This window comes from Artemia sp. Qi Xiang Cuo, chromosome 16, assembly GCF_049724085.1.
Source record: "Artemia sp. Qi Xiang Cuo chromosome 16, ASM4972408v1, whole genome shotgun sequence".
Lineage (NCBI taxonomy): Eukaryota > Metazoa > Arthropoda > Branchiopoda > Anostraca > Artemiidae > Artemia > Artemia sp. Qi Xiang Cuo.
The window spans coordinates 13,808,847-13,829,105 of NC_142809.1; the positions used below are offsets into that span (position 1 = coordinate 13,808,847).

At 35.5% G+C, this 20,259-nt stretch overlaps 1 protein-coding gene across 2 annotated transcripts in view; it reads right to left on the minus strand.

Moving 5' to 3' along the window:
- The window catches only part of Polr3C (RNA polymerase III subunit C), a 112,663-nt gene that overhangs the window by 71,254 nt on the left and 21,150 nt on the right, over positions 1-20,259 (minus strand). For both annotated transcript variants that reach the window (XM_089102267.1, XM_089102268.1), the window contains exons 3-4: positions 7,249-7,370; positions 5,389-5,493 (exon numbers count right to left, since the gene is read on the minus strand). In XM_089102267.1, the coding sequence (XP_088958393.1) occupies positions 5,389-5,493; positions 7,249-7,370 (227 nt within the window). The remainder of the gene's footprint in view (positions 1-5,388; positions 5,494-7,248; positions 7,371-20,259) is intronic.

Genomic DNA, 20,259 nt, shown 5'->3' on the forward strand with positions numbered 1-20,259 from the left:
AAACAAAACAAATTTATTCAAAATCAGAAAAAAATTGTAATAAGACAAAGAACTTATCATCAGAACTGTCTTGTTAAGATTTGAATTCTTTTTCAATGTTTTCACTCTATTTTAATTATATTTAATCATAAACGAACAGTCTAAAAATCCATAGAATAAAAAAAGCTAATTTGATGGAGAAAAAAAAGAAAAAACAGACAGGAAATTAGAAAGGTAATGAGTTTCCTTTAAGAACTAGGCAAGTATATGTATTAAAATTTAAGCAGACATTAGAATTCTTTTTCAATGTTTTCGCTCTGTTTTAATTATTTTTAGTCATAAACGAACAGTCTAAAAATCCATAGAATAAAAAAGCTAATTAGATGGAGAAAAAAATAAGAAAAAACAGACAGGAAATTAGAAAGGTAATGAGTTTCCTTTAAGAACTAGGCAAGAATATGTATTAAAACTTTAGCAGACATTAGAATTCTTTTTCAATGTTTTCGCTCTGTTTTAATTATTTTTAGTCATAAACGAACAGTATAAAAATCCATAGAATAAAAAAAGCTAATTAGATGGATAAAAAAATAAGAAAAAACAGACAGGAAATTAGAAAGGTAATGAGTTTCCTTTAAGAACTAGGCAAGAATATGTATTAAAACTTAAGCAGACATTAGAATTCTTTTTCAATGTTTTAGCTCTGTTTTAATTATTTTTAGTCATAAACGAACAGTCTAAAAATCCATAGAATAAAAAAAGCTAATTAGACGGAGAAAAAATAAGAAAAAACAGACAGGAAATTACAAAGGTAATGAGTTTCCTTTAAGAACTAGGCAAGTATATGTATTAAAACTTAAGCAGACATTAGAATTCTTTTTCAATGTTTTTGCTCTGTTTTAATTATTTTTAGTCATAAGCGAACAGTCTAAAAATCCATAGAATAAAAAAAGCTAATTAGATGGAGAAAAAAATAAGAAAAAACAGACAGGAAATTAGAAAGGTAACGAGTTTCCTTTAAGAACTACGCAAGTATATGTATTAAATTTTAAGCAGACATTAGAATTCTTTTTCAATGTTTTCGCTCTGTTTTAATTATTTTTAGTCATAAACGAACAGTCTAAAAATCCATAGAATAAAAAAAGCTAATTATATGGAAAAAAATAAGATAAAACAGACAGGAAATTAGAAAGGTAATGAGTTTCCTTTAAGAACTAGGCAAGTATATGTATTAAAACTTAAGCAGACATTAGAATTCTTTTTCAATGTTTTTGCTCTGTTTTAATTATTTTTAGTCATAAACGAACAGTCTAAAAATCCATAGAATAAAAAAACTAATTAGATGGATAAAAAATAAGAAAAACAGACAGAAAATTAGAAAGGTAATGAGTTCCCTTTAAGAACTAGGCAAGTATATGTATTAAAACTTAAGCAGACATTAGAATTCTTTTTCAATGTTTTCGCTCTGTTTTAATTATTTTTAGTCATAAACGAACAGTCTATGACTAAAAAAGAACTGATTTTGAATAAATTTGTTTTGTTTATAAATGGAAAGGTGTGCATTCCATATTCCAACCGGGCTGATGAATTCTAAAGCGTGTATTAGTTTTAATACATATACTTGCCTAGTTCTTAAAGGAAACTCATTACCTTTCTAATTTCCTGTCTGTTTTTTCTTATTTTTTTCTCCATCTAATTAGCTTTTTTTATTCTATGGATTTTTAGACTGTTCCTTTATGATTAAATATAATTAAAATAGGGTGAAAACATTTAAAAAGAATTCTAATGTTTGCTTAAGTTTTAATACATATACTTGCCTAGTTCTTAAAGGAAACTCATTACCTTTCTAATTTCCTGTCTGTTTTTGCTTATTTTTTTCTCCATCTAGTTAGCTTTTTTTTTAATACATATACATTAGACATTAGACAGAAATTAGAATTCTTTTTAAATGTTTTCGCTCTGTTTTAATTATTTTTAGTCATAAACGAACAGTCTAAAAATCCATAGAATAAAAAAAGCTAATTAGATGGAGAAAAAAATAAGAAAAAACAGACAGGAAATTAGAAAGGTAATAAGTTTCCTTTAAGAACTAGGCAAGTATATGTATTAAAACTTAAGCAGACATTAGAATTTTTTTTCAATGTTTTCGCTCTGTTTTAATTATTTTTAGTCATAAACGAACAGTCTAAAAATCCATAGAATAAAAAAAGCTAATTAGATGGAGAAAAAATAAGAAAAAACAAACAGGAAATTAGAAAGGTAATGAGTTTCCTTTAAGAACTAGACAAGTATATGTATTAAAACTAATACACGCTTTAGAATTCATCAGCCCGGTTGGAATATGGAATGCACACCTTTCCATTTATAAACAAAACAAATTTATTCAAAATCAGAAAAAAATTGTAATAAGAAAAAAACTTATCATCAGAACTGTCTTGTTAAGATTTGAATTCTTTTTCAATGTTTTCACTCTATTTTAATTATATTTAATCATAAACGAACAGTCTAAAAATCCATAGAATAAAAAAAGCTAATTAGATGGAGAAAAAAAAAAGAAAAACAGACAGGAAATTAGAAAGGTAATGAGTTTACTTTAAGAACTAGGCAAGAATATGTATTAAAACTTAAGCAGACATTAGAATTTTTTTTCAATGTTTTCGCTCTGTTTTAATTATTTTTATTCATAAACGAACAGTCTAAAAATCCATAGAATAAAAAAAGCTAATTAGATAGAGAAAAAAATAAGAAAAAACAGACAGGAAATTAGAAAGGTAATGAGTTTCCTTTAAGAACTAGGCAAGAATATGTATTAAAACTTAAGCAGACATTAGAATTCTTTTTCAATGTTTTCGCTCTGTTTTAATTATTTTTAGTCATAAACGAACAGTCTAAAAATCCATAGAATAAAAAAAGCTAATTAGACGTAGAAAAAATAAGAAAAAACAGACAGGAAATTAGAAAGGTAATGAGTTTCCTTTAAGAACTAGGCAAGTATATGTATTAAAACTTAAGCAGACATTAGAATTCTTTTTCAATGTTTTTGCTCTGTTTTAATTATTTTTAGTCATAAGCGAACAGTCTAAAAATCCATAGAATAAAAAAAGCTAATTAGATGGAGAAAAAAATAAGAAAAAACAGACAGGAAATTAGAAAGGTAACGAGTTTCCTTTAAGAACTAGGCAAGTATATGTATTAAATTTTAAGCAGACATTAGAATTCTTTTTCAATGTTTTCGCTATGTTTTAATTATTTTTAGTAATAAACGAACAGTCTAAAAATCCATAGAATAAAAAAAGCTAATTATATGAAAAAAAAAACAAGATAAAACAGACAGGAAATTAGAAAGGTAATGAGTTTCCTTTAAGAACTAGGCAAGTATATGTATTAAAACTTAAGCAGACATTAGAATTCTTTTTCAATGTTTTCGCTCTGTATTAATTATTTTTAGTCATAAACGAACAGTCTAAAAATCCATAGAATAAAAAAAGCTAATTAGATGGAGAAAAAAATAAGAAAAACAGACAGAAAATTAGAAAGGTAATGAGTTCCCTTTAAGAACTAGGCAAGTATATGTATTAAAACTTAAGCAGACATTAGAATTCTTTTTCAATGTTTTCGCTCTGTTTTAATTATTTTTAGTCATAAACAAACAGTCTAAAAATCCATAGAATAAAAAAAGCTAATTAGATGGAGAAAAAAATAAGAAAAACAGACAGAAAATTAGAAAGGTAATGAGTTCCCTTTAAGAACTAGGCAAGTATATGTATTAAAACTTAAGCAGACATTAGAATTCTTTTTCAATGTTTTCGCTCTGTTTTAATTATTTTTAGTCATAAACGAACAGTCTAAAAATCCATAGAATAAAAAAAGCTAATTAGACGGAGAAAAAATAAGAAAAAACAGACAGGAAATTAGAAAGGTAATGAGTTTCCTTTAAGAACTAGGCAAGTATATGTATTAAAACTTAAGCAGACATTAGAATTCTTTTTCAATGTTTTTGCTCTGTTTTAATTATTTTTAGTCATAAACGAACAGTCTAAAAATCCATAGAATAAAAAAAGCTAATTAGATGGAGAAAAAAATAAGAAAAAACAGACAGGAAATTAGAAAGGTAACGAGTTTCCTTTAAGAACTAGGCAAGTATATGTATTAAATTTTAAGCAGACATTAGAATTCTTTTTCAATGTTTTCGCTCTGTTTTAATTATTTTTAGTCATAAACGAACAGTCTAAAAATCCATATAATAAAAAAAGCTAATTATATGTAAAAAAAACAAGATAAAACAGACAGGAAATTAGAAAGGTAATGAGTTTCCTTTAAGAACTAGGCAAGTATATGTATTAAAACTTAAGCAGACATTAGAATTCTTTTTCAATGTTTTCGCTCTGTTTTAATTATTTTTAGTCATAAACGAACAGTCTAAAAATCCATATAATAAAAAAAGCTAATTAGATGGAGAAAAAAATAAGAAAAACAGACAGAAAATTAGAAAGGTAATGAGTTCCCTTTAAGAACTAGGCAAGTATATGTATTAAAACTTAAGCAGACATTAGAATTCTTTTTCAATGTTTTCGCTCTGTTTTAATTATTTTTAGTCATAAACGAACAGTCTAAAAATCCATAGAATAAAAAAAGCTAATTAGATAGAGAAAAAAATAAGAAAAAACAGACAGGAAATTAGAAAGGTAATGAGTTTCCTTTAAGAACTAGGCAAACATATGTATTAAAACAAATACACGCTTTAGAATTCATCAGCCCGGTTGGAATATGGAATGCACACCTTTCCATTTATAAACAAAACAAATTTATTCAAAATCAGAAAAAAATCGTAATAAGACAAAGAACTTATCATCATAACTGTCTTGTTAAAATTTGAATTCTTTTTCAATGTTTTCGCTTTATTTTAATTATATTTAATCATAGAGGAACAGTCTAAAAATCCCTAGAATAAAAAAAGCTAATTAGATGGAGAAAAAAATAAGAAAAAACAGACAGGAAATTAGAAAGGTAATGAGTTTCCTTTAAGAACTAGGCAAGTATAAGTATTAAAACTTAAGCAGACATTAGAATTCTTTTTCAATGTTTTCGCTCTGTTTTAATTATTTTTAGTCATAAACGAACAGTCTAAATATCCATAGAATAAAAAAAGGTAATTAGATAGAGAAAAAAATAAGAAAAAACAGAGGCAAACATATGTATTAAAACTAATGCACGTTTTAGAATTCATCAGCCCGGTTGGAATATGGAACGCACGCCAGTATGTTAAGAAATAGCGCACTGGGAATCAAATTAAACTATAATGAATAAAATTAGCACACCATACACGTGTTAATTTTACGGTTGATACGTATTTTTATCACCCCAAATCAAAGATTAAGACTATTTCTGGTGATTGAAGAGGGACGGGTTTACCTTGTTCTGATGGATCAAATGGTTCAACTGGAATGATATATTTTTCCTTTACTAATTTAGTAAAACGATCCAAAACTTCTTGAACTGACGCATCAACAGAAACAACTGCAACAGATTTACCAATGCAAGTTAAATACATCTGATAAGACATATAGTTCACATATAAAAATTTTTAGATACTAAACAATGCACTTCAAATACACTACAAACTACACGTTTCATACAACTCATTTCCTTAACAATATTTAAATATGGCATATTAATAATACAATCCAAATAAACCATAAGATATTTTGAACATCTACTTTTGAAAAAGTAAAGAAACAACACTTTTGAATTATCTCGAACATCATGTTTTAACACTCACAAAAACAAAATTAAAAAAAGAGTTTATTTTACTTAAAATTAACACACTTGCACCTAGCAGAGCAAGGTCCATTCTCTTTATTTTTGGTTTAAAAGCCCTCTTTAGGAAACCTTGAGAAAAAAAACAGTGCTGAAAATACAACTTGTGAGGGAGAAGTTTCCAACACTCCCTCCCCCCCAACAGGACATGTCGTCTGATGCTCCTCCCCTCTGAACGCTTAGACCTTGGTGCACAAGGCAAAATAATCAAAATTTGTTAGAATTTATATTAAGTAGGCAAGCAATTTTGAGAATTCCTGGATACCTAGTGTCCTCAATTGGGAACTTTTTCGACTAGAAAAAATATTAAAGAATAGAAGACAACTTTTACTCATCATTACAAACAATAATCAGCATAAACCCTATCCCCCCTCTCTCTTTCTCTCCCTTTCTGTCGCTCCTTCTTCTATCTCTCACTTCAAAAAAAAGACAAAAAAAGTAATAAGTAAAATGAAAAACAAATGAAAGAACATTATCAATTTCCCAAACTCTATATAGCCTATGGCGCTTCAGATGGATATTGCAACAAATGAAGATTGTATCAATATTATATATAGCTAAGCAAAGCCAATCCCCAATAGAATTCATCATTTCCCCGCAGAGAAACTACATCTTTAAATGTGTTTCCGTCTCCCCTTCCTCTCCGTGTTTCCATCCCCCCCCCGTAGGTAAAATTGTTGAAAGATTGACCTTGCGACCACTTAATTTAGGTCAATCCAGGATTTTTAACAGGAGAGGACATGATACTCCTTTTTTTAAAAATAGAGGTTATTGAGGGGAAGCCTACTTGTTATATCTGTCTTTCCTCATTTTGAGGACTTTTCTTTTAGATCTGATAGGCTGCTCAGATTTATCCAGTGAGTCCTTTTCCTGTTTTGTTGTTAGGAGAAGTGGCAAACAGACTTTTGTGTGACTCTGAATTTTATATTACCTCCTGGCATTATCTGCTAATCTGGGAATTATCTTCTCATATCACTTTCTGTTCCTTCTAAACACTAAAAAAGTGGGTCTTTATAATTATTTACACTATTCCTACTACTACTACTACTAACTAATTACCACAACACAAAGCTACCTAGGGCCAAAGCAGCTGCGCACGCTCCTCCACCATCCTAATCTATTCAAAGCATGCCTCTTTGCACCCGCCCAGGAAGTTCCCGTTTCCCTTAAATCTTCTGTATGTTTTAATCACTATTTATTCATTACGGTTCATTAATCACTAATCATTATAGTGATTCATTATAGTGATAAATAGTGATTCATTAATCACTATTTATTCATTACAATTATTAAAACCTTACACATTATTTCTGTTTTTATTATTACAGGTTTTAAGTAGGAGTTGACTGAATAAAAATTTATCATTTTCATCAACCGAAGTTTATCATAAATTTCTAATCCTTTGTTATTATTTTAAAATATCAATGTCTTGTAACTCCTTGTTTTTTTACTGACCTTTTAAGTACGAGATGGCATGAAATATAGCAGAAAACATGGAGTCACGACCTCTAGTAAATAGCTCCTGTAAGACGACTCCATCGACCTTGTCCCTCTTTGTATCTAGAAGTCGTAAAAATCTGGAAAAGAATAAAAGACACAAATAAATTAATCCGTTTACTCCTCAACTAAACCTCAGCCAAATGGCAAACCCATCCCAAAACTCAATCCAGCTTAAACAATAATGCATCTTCTGTGTAATGTTATAATTTCTTCCAGTCTCATCTATTAGAGCGAATGGTTGCAGATATTTCGGATAGAGCTCATTCAATGAAGGGATTCTTAGGGGGAGTACTAGGGTGTTTTTTATGAGCCAGAAGATACCAAATCTCCACCAACAAGACATATATCCCCAAACATTCCCTTAGCACCACGTGGAAAATTTCAAAATATCCATTTTAATAAGAACAGTTAAAAGGTGTAAACAATGTGCCTCTGGGGGTTAAATGATAAGATCCTTCAACTATGCAAACATCCCGTATAAAACAGATGCTTCATAGATACATTTTAATAGACAGAAGATAGACAAATCTTAACAGACACACGCCCGAAGTGAGGCGTAGGAATTCGTGTTCTCTCCAACTCCCTCGCACCAACTTTTAACACAAGTTTTAGGGATTAAAGGTTTCTAGGCTTGCTGATCGCGAATCTGCGTCTAATTATGGAACAAATGCATCCTTAATGCCAACATCTGAAGTTCATATTCAAACAAGGCAAACATGGCACACCTTCTTAAAAGTCATGCAGGAATTTAAATCTACTTGACTACAGGGTCTTAGAATGGTCCTAGAACCATGCACCTCCACTTTGTACATAGAGACACTTTGTAACTCGTTTGATGTGTGTCCATTTAGAGATTATTACGTTAATGGTCGATAATGGTAAAACGTTTGTAACTAAAATCTTTGAATTATTGATAATCCCAAATCAAAATATAGTTAAAACATGATTTCAGTAAAAGCATTTCACAAACGAGTCTGATTTCCATCAAGATTACTTTATAATAATTTATGAGTTTGTTTTCTGAATGGTCTTTAATGATAAAATATTCATTATTAAAAATCCTTAATATTGCACCATGACGGGCAGAAATAAAAGAACAGCATTTGATTTCACCTAAGGTCAGTTTAAGAAGATTTCTAAGATGGCTGATTACAGATTTTACGCAGATATTAAAATAAAGGCATCCAAAATCACAGAACATCACATTCATAATTCCGGAGATACATGAAACCTACAACACATCAAATGCTTAATCTTCATGCCAGGGTTGCGATGAGAGCGTTGTCAGCTTTCTACACGTGGGGCGGTCTGCAGCTAGGGCCTCTGCATCAGACAGCAAAATCCCAGCTTAGTCCAGGAAAATGTGATAGTGATAGTCTGTTGGTCCCGAGATTACAACTCCACCGGAACTTGGGTCTTCCTCTTGGACACTTCCAGCCACTACTGATTGGTTCAAAATTGTATAGAGGGCAAGCCAGTGTCGGCAGGCAGTTGTAAAAGATGTCCAGACCAACGAAGCATCCGCTCAGCAACCAGGTGTGACAAAGGTGACTGGGAAGTCATACTTCTTAGGCGGTCGTTGCTGACAAAGTCTGTCCACCAGATTCCCTCAATTGTGCGAAGCCACTTAGATTGAAGAGTGTTGAGACAACGCTGGACAGCTGCAGTTGTAGGCCAAGTTTAAGCTCCGTACAACAGGATCGAATGAACTGACCCTCCAAGGACCTTCATTTTAGTGGCTCGTTTGATCATTAGCTTCTTCCAAACATGGCTTATTCAACCAAAGACGGCAGAGGCCTTGGTCGCACCGGCAGCAACTTCATGGTCGTTGCAGCCATCTGATGATATGATAGAACCAAGATAAGTGAAGTGATTAACCACTTGGATTTGGTTTCCGGCGACCAAGTAATTAGAATTGTCGGCGCACTACCATGTGGCTGCACCAGACTGTGGCTGCACTACCATGACTTTCCTCTTCTTCCAGTTAATGGATAGTCCTGTCCTGGCAGCTTAACCCAGAAGCGTGTTTAGAGCCATGAGCGACTGTGACTTGGAGTTGGTGACTAGTGCTATGTCATCAGCAAAGTCACAATCAGTGACAACTCTATTCCCGTATTTGAGTCCAAAGCTCAACTTCTGAGTTGTGCAACTCATAACCTGGTCAGTAATGCAGTTGAATAGATCAGTAGCAACTCAAAAACCTTGCCTGACTCATGTTATTACTGGAAAGAATGCATGGCCCTGAGTAGGCTGATATATTTTGACGGGAGGCCAGTATTAGAAAGGATATTCCACAGAGAATCTCAATCAACTGAGTCGAATATTGTCTTGAAATCGACATAAGCAATGAAAGCCTGCTGGTGGAACCCGTTCACCTTCTCGATGATTTGTCTGATGGAGAATATCTGCTCTGCCGTTGATCGACCTGGCACACAACCAGCCTGCTCTACTCTGCAGTATTGTCGGAAGTGTGCAAACCTTCGCTCCAACAAAACCATAGAAAAGAGCTTCCCTGGTACTGAGAGGAGCGTTATCCCTTTATATTTCTTGCACTCCCTCCTGGAACCTTTTCTCTTCTACAGTGGTAGGATCACTACTGTACGCCAGTCTTTTGGGATGATCTCCTAGTTCCATATTGAATTGAATAGCATTTGGAGTCATAGCAGGATAGTGCCACCGCTGTTTTCAAACAGCTCTGCGGAGATTCCACAGATGCCAGGAGCTTTGCAGTTTTTCGATTTCTGCACAGCATTTTGAATTTCTACCACTGAGAACGGCTTAATAACAACATTAACCAGGTTATTTTAGAAATGGACAGATGGCAGGAGTCGCTATAGATGGAAAGAGAGGGGACGCATTAAGCAGAGATGAAAAGTGTTCACTCCACCTTGAAAGGTTGGACACTATATCTTCAAGAAGTACTCCATCCACAAATAGTACATTTTCTATTGGTTGAGCACACTGGCCCGAGAGGTCACGTAAGTGTTTGTACACTGCTCCAACGTCCTTCCTCGTGGCAGCTTCTTGTAGCTCATCAGCACTGGCACCAACAAACGACTTGAGATCTCTATGTATTAGCTTATTCCTCATGCCACTGAGACGCCGATTGGTCTTCATATCACCCTGCAGTCTGGTCTGCCTTCGGAGTGTAATGACGTCCACAGCCTCCTGTGACAGCCAAGGCTTTTTGAACTGAACTTGCCAGCCAGGAGTTATTTTAGCTGCGTCGGTGACTCCAGTTTTAAAGGAGTCCCAAATGGCTTCAATATCCGAAAGCTGGGACAGGCTTTCAAAACGGTTTTTAATCTCAACTGCTTACCACTCTTTGATAGCAGGAGTATCAAGACTGCGGTGATTTAGTGTTGCAATGCGGTAGTCGACCTTCGAAAATTTCAGCTTAAGACGAATTTTTGCAACTACAAGCCGGTGATCAGTATTACCCAGGTCAGCACCACGAAACGGGCGACAATTAGAAACTGACGACCTCCATCGCCGAGAGATGATGATATAATAAATCATTTTCTTTGTGAAGCCGTCGTTACTATACCAAGTATACTGATAAATTCGAGGTTTTTCGAAAACTGTGTCGGAGATAACAAGCTGATGGGCCTTGCAGAGTTGAAGCAGATGATTTCCATTGTCATTGGTTACGTCCGGGGTAACACGACCCATGACGTCTTTCCATATGCCTGTGGGGATTACTAACGGTAGGATTGAAGTCCCCAGAAGAAGCAATATATCATGGGGAGATACAGAAGAAATCCGTTGCGTGAGGTCTGTGTAAAACTGATCCTTAACATCTGGGGCATATTTTATTTGTTGGCGCATAGCATACAACTACAAAGAATCTTTACTAACGGTGTCTCAGGCGGTCTTTCAGGAGATACTCTGATATGGCATTACGGGATATAAAAGCATTGCTAGCTCTCTTAAAAAGAACCAGACCAACACTGGCTCTCCTTGTGTTTCCAGTACCTGACGAAATTAGACAGTAATTGTCACTGATGAATTTCTCACATTTTCCTGGCAAATGCGCTTCTGTAACGCAAGCAATAACAACAGAATACTGCTTGAGTTCATTAGCAAGAAATAGCTCAGTGCCTGGAAAATTCAGTCACAATATTCCAAGTAGCAATTTTCATACCACTCTTTTCAAGGAGGTTCAATCTTCAGGTAGTTTGACCACCGTCGTCAGGATATCCAGGGACATGCCGGGGTTGGCATCGTAAATGGGAAGAAATATTCAAGGTTTGATTGACGCTTTTCATTGCAAGATAGTTTTCCTTGCCAAAGCAAGTCCAGGGGACAGGATGCAAGCCTGTCACCCAACCCTCCTTACTTTATCCGGACTTGGGACCGGCAACTGTGACCAAATTATACACAGCAGGTGGGGTGCAGAGCAAGTTTACAGAGGCCGTTGTCTATGAATATGGATCCTACGCCCTGCCGCAGTTGTCCTCCTACAGAGGATCCTCCCATGATGGTGTTCTGCTTCACTGTACAATTGAATCCATTGCTGGGAGAAGGTTTGTAACTCACGGTATGTGTCCACACGCCGTTGGGCCCTGCTGAGTGTACATTTGAGAAGCCTTCTTCCTCCTCCGCTTGTATTTACAACCCCTGGACGAAGGTGCTCCAGTTTATTTTTATGACCCAGAGACTCGGTCCCCCTTGGTCTGCGCCTCTTAAGAGGAGGTACCCAACACATCTATTGGATATTCCCCTAGCCGCCACCTGGGGACGCGCTGAGTGGCCTCAACTGAGAAGATGACTCAGTAGGTAAACAGACTCAGTAGGTACAACAAATCAAATACTTTACTCATATACAAATGTGTTGCCACGTTTGACTCATGAGTATACAGAGATTATTAGGGAATGGTCCTTAAAGATTAAATATGAATAATTAATACTTAAAATGTCACTCTGACTGCTCTAAACAAAAATAAAATCACTAAGTCCGCATTTCACAAATATTGTTTTGTATCACCTTGATTCTGACCTTGCTGATAATAAATCTGAGGTTAATGTAGCAGCATCAACACCGGAAATCAAAAGTCATTAACTACATATTTCCCGAGATCTGAGTTGTGCGAAGAGATCATTGAATTCAACTGAAGGATCAAAAGTAAGACCCTTGAGCTCCTGGCCCATCCAACAACCATCCCATCCGAATGTGGCATATATGGATGTGTTTTACTATTTTCAACTCATGACTATTCGGGTGCTATTTTGGAAACGGTCCTTTATGGTTAAATATCAACCATCAGTATGGCTCTCCACACCAAACGACAGTAGCCAAAGTAAAAAAGTAACCTAAACCAAAATAAGTAGACCATGTCAAAAAGTATTTTTAACCAACAAGAATGAATGGCCCCGCATAGGGCCGTCGGCCTTGGCATCCTCCTTCACCTATCCCCTCTCCTATGCATGAAAATATGCTGTACTTTTTCTGGCTCATTCATTCAAGAGTTATTAAGAGAATGGTCCATCAAAATCGGTAGATAAGAATCTCCAAACTGGCTGATTACAAATCTGAGACTTATATTGAACTACAGACATCCAAATTAAAAACCAAACAACTTGTATTCTGTATTTATGTATTTCAAAAATTGTTGACACCTGATAGATGCATGGATGTTTAATTTCTATATTCGGGGACCAAAAGTAAGAGCCTTGAAATCATGCCTAACGCAAAGCTCCCCCCTCTCAAACTTTTCCTCCAAACATACGGAAATAGTTTGCAACTTTTGACTCATGAGCAATTGGGGAATGTTCATAAATGGCTGAACGTTATTCACTAAAGTCATCAAGATTGCAGCACAACTGCCCTAAAAGTACAAATTACACAAATGGCATTTGACACCAACCAAAATTATTTTTTAATACATTATTAAACATAACATAACAACAGAGTCATGCAAGGTAGCATTCAGGCTCTGTTTGGCCCCAAACTCTTGTTTTATCGCACAAAAAACAAAGAATAAGCACCTTCATGTGTCAAAATCTCTTATTGAAACCCCAAATCCCTGTTGAATGAGGCCTATCCTAATATTTTACAATCACCGGTATGATTCATCCATCCCAGGTGAAAAACACTAATAGAAGCTTCATATTTTCCATGTATAATGGCTTGAAACTTATGCTCTAAGTTTTGATATTTTTGATAATAATTTGATAATAATAATTTGATAATAATTTTTGATAATACTGATATTTAGTATCATGCAGTAATCAAAATGTTATTATTATGTGATTTATTGAAGTTATAAAAGTAAAAACATTTATATTTTTTTCAGTAAAGTGCAAATTTTGTTCTGGCCTTGGGAAGGCATAGGGGTTTTGCGCCCAACTTATGTTAATTTCTGCTCGTTTTGAGTTTGACTCGGTTATTTATTGTAATTTCTGTTCGTTTTGGGTTTCATTTATTTATCGATGCTGATTTGTGGTAGTTTCACGCTTGGTAGATTATTTTATTTTTGCTCATTTCTTGTTTAATGGAGTTCTGTACTTTTCTTTGAAAAACTTATTTTGTGGGAAAAGTTTTTTTATATAATTTCTATTCGTTTTATATTGACATAGTCTTTTCGGGGAAAAAGAAAATAATACTTTAAATCTTTTCGTTTTTTTAAGAATTTATTTGGCCTGCTATTTGTATACTGGAGAAAAATTTTCAGCAATTTTTAACAACATACACTCTTTTAACAATCTGAATACAGATAGTAGTGTTTAATTTAGTTTCATACCTCCTCTAGTTGACCTGAAATGGAAGGCTTGATACTACTACTACTACTACTACTACTAACAACAAATCACCGCAGCACCAAGCCGCCTGAGGCCAATAGAGCTACACACGCTCCTCCTCTATCCCAATCCATTTAAAGCCTCCCTTTTTACACCCGCCCACGAAGTTCCCATTTCCTTTAAATCTTTCTTTATGACGTCCTCCCACCCCAGACGAGGACGACCTGCTTTCTGTTTAGCCCTAGACGGTTGGCCGAAAACAACAATCTTCGGAAATCCGTGATCCTTCATCCACATAACGTGCCCTAGCCACCTCAACCTTTCTTTCATTATAGCCCTAGAGAGCGGTCATGAACCACATTTTTCGCATAGCCTATTGTTTGAAATACGGTCAGTCAGCCGGGTACCCAGAACAATCCTTAAGCATTTTCTCTGGAAAACATCTAGCAAATTTTCTTCCGCTTTTCTGAGCACTCATGCTTCAGAGCCATATTTGACCATTATCGTTACCATGGCTTCCTTAACCTTTATTTTGATTTACAAGTTTGTCTCTTAGTCCATCTAAACTAGTTTCGACTGTGAAAAACACCCTGAGCGTTGGCTAATCAATTTTGAACATCTTTACTGATTCAGCCATCATTACTAATAATGCTAGTAAGGTAAGTGAAGCTGCCGACCTGATCAATCTTTTCAATACCCAACGTCACCTTTTCTTCTTCACTTATTCCTAGCATTAGTGACTTAGTCTTTTTAACATTAATTTTTACACCTATTCTAGCACCCTGATCTCGGAAAACTTCCAAAACTTCATTCATTTTGCTCGCACTTTCATCTAGGATGCTTAAATCATCAGAATAATCTCAGTCCAGGAGACTCTTTCCTCCCCATTTGATTCCGTGGTCTCCCGTTGCCTTTCCCGTGCTCCTATAAAGGGGGATAGAACACAGCCCTGCTTAACTCCTGATTCAATAGCGAACCAGCATCTAACTTCAGTCCCTACCTTCGCCACAGCAGTGTTATTCTTGTACTAAGCACTAATCTTTTTAGTTTATTTTCTTTGCATACCATACATAAGTAAAACCTTTGTTAAAGCTACCATATCAACGCAATCGAACGCTTGCTCGTAATCTATAAAACTGAGGACCAAAGGTGTTTGACAACTCAGGCACTTTTCAATTATTAGCCTAAGAGGGAAAATTTGGTCGACACATACTCCACCTTTTCTAAAACCGCAATGTTCTTCTCTTGAAACTTTGTCTACGGCATCTCTCAGTCTAAAAAGTATCTTATTACTAAGTAATTTACTACCTACAGAGACCAGACTAATAACTCGATAATTACCATACTCATTTTTATCACCTTTTTTATAAAGTGGCTTAATTTAAGTTTTCCTAAAATTGTTAGGTACTTCCCCTTTTTCAAAAATCATATTCATAATCTTCATATTCATAACTATCAGCACCTGGAACCTTATTATTTTTTAATCCTTTTAGTACTGTCTTTAATTCTTCCTCACAAAAAAGATCTTCCTTCACGTCCAAGGTATCACAAACTTTTTCATTTTCCTCTGTATCTTTTCGTGAAGCTCTATCTCAGCTTAACAAATTCTCAAAATGTTCAGCCCATTTCTCTTTAATTCTTTCCTTATCGCAAATTGTGGCCCCATTCCTATCTTTAACTTGGCCAAGTCCAGATTGACTACTCCCTTTCAGTATATTAACATGCCAGTACAATATTTTACTACTATGCCATCGGGTAACTTCATCTTCCAGATCCTCGGCAATTTTATCCATGGCCTCCACTTCACACCTTTTTAGTTCATATTTTAATGCTTTCTTCACTTTCCTTACATTCCTCTTATTTTTATATGGTTTATCACTCAGATAATTCTTGTACAAGTCCTTTATCCTCTCTATTAAACATAAAGCCTTTTCAATGATATTCTTAGCTGCAGTTCTAGCTTTCTTCCCTAAGACACCTTCAGCTACTTCACAAATAATTTTTCTAAAATTATTCCAACCATCTTCCACATTATAAAATTTTAAACTCTCAGGTTTAGTATTCAACTGTCCCTAGAAAGTTTCTCTCAAATTCTCATCCTGGAGTCTTACAACATCATAACTACCTGGGAGGTAGTTACCCTTCCGATATTTCAGCTTTAAATTAACCCTTGACACTACTAGATGGTGATCTTTACTTTTAACATCAATAACAGAACTTCTATATACCCTAGTGTCTTGTATTGATCCTGCCAGTCTTCGGTTTACTATAGCATAATCAATTAGGTTTGCTGAATTACCATCACGTGAATACCATATTAACTTATGAGCCATTTTATGACCAAACTCCGTATTGGTTATAACTAGATTGTTATACCTACAAAATTGCATAAGTCTGTATCCATTACTGTTTTCTTTTCCTACACCAAATTTAGCTAGGCTAGGATATTATCTATCCCTATTTCTACCGAACTGGGCGTTAAAATCTCCTAATAATAACATCATATTTCTATCTGGGACCCAGTCTATTTGCTCTTGCAACTGTAAGGAAAATTCATCTGAGTCACTAGTATCTCCGTCAGTCGGTTCTACAGGGGAATATACTACTAGAACTGATACCCTGAACTTTTTAGTCATAAAATGAACAATTAATATTCTATTATTAATACCTTCCCAGCCTAAACAAGACTTAGCAGCTTCCTTATTAATCATGAGCCCTACTCCCTGTCTATGTACCCCATCCTTCCTGCCTGTGTAAAACAATTCTATATCACCTAAGTTCATGCTTCCTACCCCTGGCATATGAGTTTCTGAAACTCCTAATAAGTCCAGTTTGAATAGTCTGAATTCGTCAGTCAAAATATCGATACGATGGTCATTTGTTAACGTCGTTGCAATCCAAGTTCCAATTTTCTTGTTCTTTACATTGAAATTATTTTCGCCTCAGGAAAAGCAATGATTCCGGATACCAGTGCAGGACGGGGATCACACATCTTATCAAGTCTACACCGAAGTGCTTAAGCCGGCTTAGAACCAGACAGCAAGAAGTCCTGGGACCTCCATGAATGGAGGCTTTCTGCAATCCTGGGCCCATATTGGTCACAACATGGTTTTCAGCACTTGGCGATGCTCTTCTATCAACAAGAGTCGAAATCCTGCACAGACAATCTCAAAAGGGCAACAGCCCTTTCCATTTTCAATCGAATGAGCCCTTTTCGAAGTTCCTAAGACAATTCCTTCGATACAAAGTGCCCTGGTCCAAACAAAAACAACAACAAAAAATAATACATTATACCCACATCAATCTTTACTATGAAAATGTCAAGCCTTCCAATCACTTTCAACTATTAAAAAGGGCACTAGGCCTTTCGATTTCCAATCGAATGAGCCCTTTGGAATTTCTACGACAAAACTTTCTATAAGCCCCTTATATGCCCCCAGGGCATAAATTACAACCCTTACCCTAAGGGCTGTGAGGGTGGTTGTCATCCTCTAAGACCTAATTTCCAGAACTTTCAAATACGTTAAACAAAATGGCTATCTGAAAATTTTGATTGGATGTGTTTGGGGGAATAATGGGCGTGAGAGGGGGGTTAGTTTCCTTCCAATCACTTTCGACTATTAAAAAGGGCATTAGCCCTTTCTATTTTCAATCAAATGAGCCCTTTTCGAAGTTCCTAAGACAACTCCTTTAATACGAAGTGCCCCTGTCTAAACAAAAATAAATAAAAAAAATGATAATACATTTTACCCACATCAATCTTTACTATAAAAATGTTAAGCCTTCCAATAACTTTCGACTATTAAACAGGGCACTAGCGCTTTCAATTTAAACTCGAATGAGCCCTTTTTAAGTTTCTATGATAACACTTTCTATAAACACCTTATATGCCCCCAGGGCATAAATTACAACCCTTGCCCCAAGGGCTGTGAAGGGGTTGTCATCCTCACAGACCTAATTTCCAGAACTTTCAAGTATGTAAAAAAAAATGGCTATCTCAAAATTTTGACTGGATGTGTTTGGGGAAACGGTGGGCGTGAGAGGGGCGTTAGTTGCTCTCCAATCACTCTCAACCATTAAAAAGGCACTAGCCTTTTCAATTTTCAATCGAATGAGCCCTTTTGAAGTTCCTACGAAAACGGGAACTTTCCAGAACTTTCAACTACGTTAAACAAAATGGCTATCTCAAAATATTGATTGGATTCGTCAGGGGAAATGGTCACTCTACAATCAATTTCAACTATTAAAAAAGACACTAGCCCTTTCAATTTCCAATCAATGAGCTCTTTTGAAGTTTCTACGACAACGCTTTCAATAAAAACCTTATATACCCCCAGGGCATAACTTACATAACCTTGGGCATAACCTTGCCCTGAGGGCTGGGGGGTTGTCATCCTCAAAGACCCAATTTCCAGAGCTTTCGGCAACGTTGAAAAAAAAATGCTATCTGAAAATTTTGATTGGATGTGTTAGGGGGAATAATGGGCGTGAAAGGGGGGTTAGTTACCCTCCAATCACTTTCAACTATTAAAAAGGACACTAGCCTTCTCAATTCCAATTGAATGAGCCCCTTTGGAAATTTTACGACAACTCTATCTATAAAAACCTTATATGCCCCCAGGGCATAACTTAAAAGTTTGCCCTGGGGGCTCTGGGGGTTTGTCATCCTTAAATACATAATTTCCAGAACTTTCAACTACGTTGAACAAAATGGCTCTAAACTTTGACTGAATATGTTTGGGGAAATGGTGGACGTGAGAGGGGGGTTAATTACTCTCCACTCACTTTCAACTATTAAAAAGGGCAATTTCAATTTCCAATCAAATGAGCCCCTTTAGAAATTTCTACAAATTTATATATAAACCTTATATGTCCCCAGGGCATAACTTACAACCCTTGCACTGAGGGCTCTGAGGGGGCTATCATCCTATAAGACCTAATTTTCAGAATTTTCAACTACGTTGAACAAAATAGATAACTCAAAATTTTGATTAGACATGTTTGGGGAAATGGTGGGCGTGAGAGGGGGGGTTAGTTGCCCTTCAATCACTTTCGACTTTTAAAAGGGCACTAGCCCTTTCAATTTCCAATCGAATGAGCCCTTTTTGAAGTTTCTACAACATCGCTTTCTATAAAAAAAAACCTTATATGCCTCCAGGGCATAACTTACGACCCTTGCCCTGAGGGTTGTGAGGGTGGAGGGGTTGTCATCCTAAAAGACCTAATTTCCAAAACTTTCAACTACGTTGAATAAAATGGCTATCTAAAGGCTTTGATTGGATGTGTTTGGGGAAAATGTGAGCGTGAGAGGGGGGTTTGTTGCCCTCAAATTACTTTCGAGACTATTAAAAAGGACAATAGCCCTTTGAATTTCCAATCGAATGAGACCTTTTTCAAGTTTCTACGACAAAGATTTCAATAAAAACTTACATGCCCCCAGGGAATAATTTATAACCCTTACCCTGAAGACTGTGGGGGGAGTGTTCTAATTAAAGGTATAATTTCCTGAAGCTTAAACAGCATAAAACAAAATAGCTATCTAAAAATTTCGATTGGATGTGTTTGGAGAAATTGTGGGCGTGAAAGGGACGTTGGATGCCATTCAATCACTTTCTACTTTTAAAAACGGTACTAGCCCTTAGAATATCCAATCGAATGAGACCTTTTTGAAGTTTCTATGACGACACTTTCTATAAAAACCTTATATGCCCCCAGGGCAAAACTTACAACCCTTGCCCTGAGGACTGCGGGGGGGGGGGTTGTCATCCTCAAAAACCTAATTTCCAGAACCTTCAACTACGTTGAACAAAATGGCTATCTCCAAATTTGAATTAAATGTGTTTGGGGAAATGATGGACATGACAGGAGGGTTAGTTGCCCTCCAATCACTTCTGACTATTAAAAAGGGCACTAGGTCTTTGAATTTCCAATCGAATGAGCCTTTTTTGAAGCTTCTGCGACAACACTTTCTATAAAAACCTTACGTGTACCCGGGCATAAATTACAATCCTTGCCCTGAGGGCTGTGGGGGAGTGTCCTCCTCAAAAACATAATTTCTATCTGGAAATCAACTACGCTGAACAAAATGGCTATCTCAAAATTTTGATTGGATGTGTTTCAGGAAATGGATGGCGTGGAAGGGGGGTTAATTGCCTTCCATTCACTTTCGACTATTAAAAAGGGCACAAGCTACTCCGATTTCCAATTGAATGAGCCTTTTTCGAA